The 6,000-nt window shown below is 36.9% G+C and overlaps 1 protein-coding gene across 5 annotated transcripts in view; it reads right to left on the reverse strand.

The window, feature by feature from the left end:
- The window catches only part of LOC124389743, a 379,509-nt gene extending 374,128 nt beyond the window's left edge, over nucleotides 1–5,381 (reverse strand). Inside the window, exons 1-5 of one of the 5 annotated variants that reach the window (XR_006926622.1) lie at nucleotides 4,357–4,615; nucleotides 3,892–4,134; nucleotides 3,116–3,276; nucleotides 1,928–2,493; nucleotides 1,648–1,775 (exon numbers count right to left, since the gene is read on the reverse strand). Coding sequence is in view for 4 of the 5 variants with exons in the window: in XM_046855210.1 (XP_046711166.1) it covers nucleotides 2,299–2,493; nucleotides 3,892–4,134; nucleotides 4,357–4,530 (612 nt within the window). In the remaining variant the exon portion in view is untranslated. The other 4 variants (XM_046855212.1, XM_046855211.1, XM_046855213.1 and 1 more) reach the window with 4 other exon arrangements.
- Between the last annotated feature and the right edge of the window lie 619 nt (nucleotides 5,382–6,000).

Consider the following 6,000-nt stretch of genomic DNA (forward strand, 5'->3'; position numbering starts at 1 on the left):
GAAAAATAAATAGTGGAGTAAAGTACTGATACCAAAAAAATCTACTTGGGTACAGTAACAAAGTATGTGTACTTTGTTACTTCCCACCTCTGCTTAAGACTGGTGCAGTATTGCATGACACTGTTCTGTTCACTGTTTTAACTTAAAGTTTGTTTTTTATTTTGTAGATAAATTTAACATTGCCAAGTGCAGAGATAAAAAAGGCAACATCAGAAGGCCAATGAATGCCTACATGGTTTGGGCCAGGATACAGCGGCCCATCTTTTCCAAGGCCAATCCAAATAGCAGCTCTGCAGAGATCAGCATGCAGCTTGGGTTCGAGTGGAACAAAATGAGTGAAGAACAGAAGAAACCCTACTACACATGGAGGCTTAAATGGGAACACGAACAGTTGTTTCCTGGTAGGTGAACTTTCTTTATAGAAAAATGTCAAAATAACAAAACAAACGCATCAATTCTGACACTTTTATTGTTTTTATGTCGCTTCTTACTCTTTAAATTCTTCTTTTCTATCATGTAGATTGGGTTTATAAACCGCTTCCAAAGAAGGGAAGGAGAAAAGACAGTTTGCAGACTAGTGACTCACAGAGGAGACCTGATCATCAACCAAACCACCATATAGTCATGAACATGCCAGAAGAAGTACCAGTCCATGACCTCGTGTCTGAAGTTATTAAACTGTTCCCTGGCCTTAGCCACCAAGAACTGCTGTCTCCTAAAGACTTCTGCTTTGATCCTCCTCTTTTCCCTTCTGTTTCTGAGTCGACTTTCTGCCAGACCAAGTGAGTTAGTAAACTGCATTGGAACAGTTTCAGAAGAATGACATGCAAATGAAGTTTTACTCTGCATCTTAAATAATCGCCGTAATCACCACTCATTTACTTTAATATGCAGCTAAAATTGTGCACTTCTGTTTACAGCACCTGCTATGGGTCTGACTGTACAAGCAGTGAGGTTCAGCTCAAGGACGAGGATGAAATCACTTTGCTCAACAACGACATATTTTCCATTTTAAATAAGGAATATGGCTTTTTTAACCAGTCTGGAGCCCAGAATCATACTGAAGACCCCCACAACAGCACAGAGATCCTGGATTCTGTACCAGATTTTGATGTCGACAGCTTCGAGGATCTGTTTAAGCAACTTGAACAGATGGACAATGATTCAGGAATAAAGGAAGATGGTGAAATTTGAACGTTTACGTGTACTTTAGTGTGCATGTTGTTTCACCCATCTTAAATTTATAATAAATTCTAATTTAAAGTTTCATTCAAAGAAATTAAGTTTTGAATTTCAATCATGTCTAATGTCTCTTAATCACAGAGAGCATTCAATCACTTCATTTTTTTTCCTGAAATCCACTTTAGTAAATTCAGTGATGTTTGATGTCCTTAAAGAGAAGGAATTTGACAGAAACTGAAGTTGAGGTATTTTCTTGCAGCTTTTGTGCTTTGTTCAAATTCAATGTGGAGCAAACCCTGATTCACTTAAACATCTGTACTTCATAATTAATCACATGGATTGGCACAAGAAATTATAATCTTTGTCCAGGAGACGATTCTAAGGATGTCAGCAAAGTGGATGATCATTCAGCAGTCATTCTGACAGGGTTAATACTGGATTCACCTCACAACACCTGAACACTACTGCTGAATGGAGCAGCGGCTGCGTGCACGAGCAGCGGTTGGTGAATAGAGGGTGGAGCCAGGGGGAAACGAGCGGTGAGAAGCAGATCTGTGGCTGATGGGACTAATCAGTGTGCTCTGTTTTAGTGACTGGTGATGAGGAGAAAAAGGAGAAAGACATGAGCAGAGCTGAGCATGTGTTCAAAAATGCTTACTGAAGCATTTTCTTTTAAATAGAGAACTAAAATTTATAGAATAAAGATAAAGATTGATAAAGATTTGATCCTTTAGTAATACAGTACCTTCCAAGACTTTTTGTGTCCAAAACTCAATTATGATTTTTTTTTCAGATTTTCCACTGATGCTGCCAGGTTCTCCTTAAGGCCTTGTTGGCCAAGTCGCCCTGCTTGAGATGGACAAAGACTATAAGTGAGAAACTGAAGAATCCAAAACAGGATTTACAGTAAACTTACCAAGTAGCCTGATAACTACTGCAACATTGATTGACCAGTTGTGAGTTCATGCAACAAGAATGGCAATATTGCAATATTTCAGCCACTTGATTATTGAGACACACACTGTCTCATATGAGTCTAACATTTGTAGGACTGCAATCTATCAAATGATTATTATTTTTTAAACTAAAAACTAACACGATGAAGCGGTTTTGCATTCAGTACTGTATAACATGGATGTCGGTCCACATCCAGCCCAGTTGTGCACAAAGAAGATCCAGGCTGAATACGTAGTCCCAGGCGGTAGAATAGAGATCCTCACCGCAGCTGCTCTTCTGGAATGTCAGGCGTTTGTCTTCCAGAAGAGCCTTCAGTGTGTTGGTGATGGTGCTGCAGATGTTTCCTGGAGGATCCTGGCAGAGAAAAAATCTTTTCTTTAAAAAAGTCCATTAAAATGATGTTTACAATAATATAGTGATGATGGAAAGGTCACAACCAGTCACAATTGCAGATCCTCAAGACAGGGAGTTGGTGCTCTAACTGCATTCTGCTCTTTATGGTTATAACACTAATATAAGGAGGAGTTCTAGAAAATGACCTCTGAATGGCAGATATTTAAATAGACATGCAAAGTAGCACACTTTACTATTGGGTTTATGTATCAGCCAGTAGCAGGGGTAAATAATGCTCTAGAATAGTACATGAGTATGCTGTTTGAGGCATTTGTCATCAGCAGTATCATTAAGGCTGTAAATATCATTAACAGTTATGTTTTTTCCTTTTAAGTGAAGTGCAGTCTGAGGCATTCTTTTCAAATAGTCATCAGCATTTACTCACATTAATAACAAAAAAGAATAAAATCCTTAAATAGTGACCTGTAACACAAATTGTGAAGTAAAAAAACTATTGAACTTATTGATTTAGCTTAACATGAACTCATGAGGAATTTGCTCCACTAGATTACACTGAGACTTGGGAATCAAAACTAGTTGTTGACTGTTCTGATGACTGTGTTAATAAGAATCAGCTATTTACCCTATCCCAGTGCAGATATTTCCTGAGCAAGCATAAAATGTCTCCGTCCGCTTTCATTTTGGTCACGATGTGTATGGCTCTGCATAAAGGGCCGTCATAAGTAAAAACACATGGCCATGCTGTCACCATGACCATTATTAATTTAGAGGCTTCAGGAAAGTCTGCAAAGGAACCAAAACAATACCACAGACTTAAAATACACTGTATAGAAAGAAATACAAAACCAAGAACAAGACACATACTGCTTCTTTGTATTAGTGTCTGAATCATTTTTAGTATATATGTAATGGGATATCAATATAAAGGTCTGTAGGTGAGGGCATGCACTTTGTGAGTGTCTCCTCTCTGCTGACATAAGACTAGATAAACCAGACAGAGAAACTGCAGGACGTTATGTGACATAGACTTTTTCTCTGCCTTGATCTTGTCCAAAATTACTGTCAGAAACGTCTCTGTTAAGCACTAAATGAGGTAAAAGAAAAGGATCATCCAATATCCAACTCAATCAAACATGTGTTCAATTTATGTATATAAAACAAATATTAAGGAGTTAAGACTTGACTGTGGACCAGGGTTATGAAAACTACTGGACTACTACTACTACTATGAAAACCTGGAGTAAAGATTTTTACATGACAAACCATATCTACTGTTCATTTTAAGAACATCAGGGCACTGAATTAACTTTTACAAATGAGAAAACTCAAATCCACAGCTAAACAATAAAGTTGTTTGAATTTTGTGCACACTAAATAAAACAGAAGATAATAACTGACCTTGTTTAGACAAAACGCAGATGTGACCGATTTTTCCTCATCTGTCAGACCAGGAAGTTTACAACTCCCTTTAAGTAGTGCAGAAACCGAGTTAGATAATAAATCATAACTGGCATCATGAAGAGTTTCCAATGCACAAGCGATGAGGGATCGTGTTTTGTTGTGTTTGTGCTGTGCAGCATCGATTCGAGGTCTTTTAGCAGTCGTGGGTTGTGATGTTTCCGATGCAGTTCTTAATGGGTCCTGCATATAAAATAAATAAATAAATAATAGAACAAAGCTGCATGTTTTATTTCTGCATAATGAATACAGCCTACAATCTGAATATTTTTGTACATGTTAAAGGTGTGTTGTGTAAAATAATTTACTAAATGAAATGAAAGGTGCTCAGATCGCACTAATGATATTATATGTTTATTTGATAAAACCGTATCATGCAGTAATAATGTGCTTGTATCCTCTTACACACTGAAGACGAAGGAGACAATCACTCGTGGGCACCATGTGACAATGCATTCCTGTATAGTACAGAAGCACATTAACACTGAATACATACGGTCCACATGATAAATCCTCACATTCTAAATCCACGTGCACATAAAACATACAATAGAACATATCAGTCTCAGAACTGTTCATATCAAATCAGTTTCAAACAGATTTTTACTCATTTACTCAGATTTTTTAATGAGTTTAATTATCTCATTAATTGAAGAGCTCACATAAACGCTTACCTCTCTCCAGCATATGCAATGCAAACTGACGAGACACGTGCGCTCAATTGAAAATGCCGTCCCCATAACACCAAGAGTAAATCTCAAAATAAAAGTCTCTTACAGCAAACAGAAAATGAACACTTAATATCCAAAGAAAGAAAACATAAATAACAATACAGGATTTTTGTGAAAAAGCAAATGATCCCATTTATATTACACTTGTAACTCGTTACACTTGGATATACATGATGTTGCCAAAAGTATTGGGACACCCCCTTCTAATGAACAGGTTTGACTACTTTGGTAATTTCCATGAGTACAAATCTTAATGTTTAAGCATATGATGAGATTCGATGGAATTGTGTGCATCTAATTTTATAGCAACAGTTTGGACAGGACCCTTTTCTATTCTAAAATAGCAATGCTGCTGTGTATGAAAAGGTTCAAAAAAGAAATTACTGATTCAGTCAGTGTGGAACTTGAATGGTCTGCAGAAAGCAATGGCTTAATCCCAGATAAACATCTCTGGTGGGACTTATATGCAGAGATTGATCCAAAAACAAAATCACCAAACACTAATGACTTCTACTTACACTATATGTACAAAAGTATTGGAACACACCCTTCATTATTACAGAAAAAGGCACTTCCAAAACTGTGGCAACAAAGATAAAAACATAATTCATGTATTTACAAATTGTATTTCCATCTCTGTTGCAACAGAGATGGAAATACAATTTGTAAATACATGAATTATGTTCCAACAGTTTTGGAAGTGTATAAAATGACTACCCATATGTATAAGTCATTGGTGTTTGGTTTGAGTTTTTGGCTCAAGCTCTACATTTAAAGTGACATCAAAGGTGTTCAGATGGGATTAGGATTTGGCTTCATGCAGACCAGTCAAGTTCTTCCACACTGAATAAATCAATAATTTCCTTTTGAACCTTTCCTTATCCACAGAGGCATTTTCATGTTAGAAAAGAAAACCTTTGGCAATATAGTGTAACACTTAATTTGTGGTGTCAGACTCATTACTGATAAGTATTCAACTAGGATTATTTAATAAATACATTTTTGCCAACACTTTGCCTACGCCATTCTACTCTTTCCCCTGCCGTTTGGCTTATAGAACAGTTATCAGATTAGTTTCGGACACCAGACAAAACTGTTTTCTCTTTACAGGATCTGGATAGTACCTCAGGTATGAGATAATATGCCTATAACAGACTGATAGCACACTTACCAGGCAAGACTTCAGGAAGTTTCAGACTTTTCCTCTCATAAACAAAGGTAGACTTTTGAGAGCTGTAGGTTTATTTTAAGCAGCACACCAGAAGCCTGAAAGACACAGAAAAAGTTAAAACCTTCAGATTTATGCTTCCGAGATATG

This window comes from Silurus meridionalis, chromosome 8, assembly GCF_014805685.1.
Source record: "Silurus meridionalis isolate SWU-2019-XX chromosome 8, ASM1480568v1, whole genome shotgun sequence".
Lineage (NCBI taxonomy): Eukaryota > Metazoa > Chordata > Actinopteri > Siluriformes > Siluridae > Silurus > Silurus meridionalis.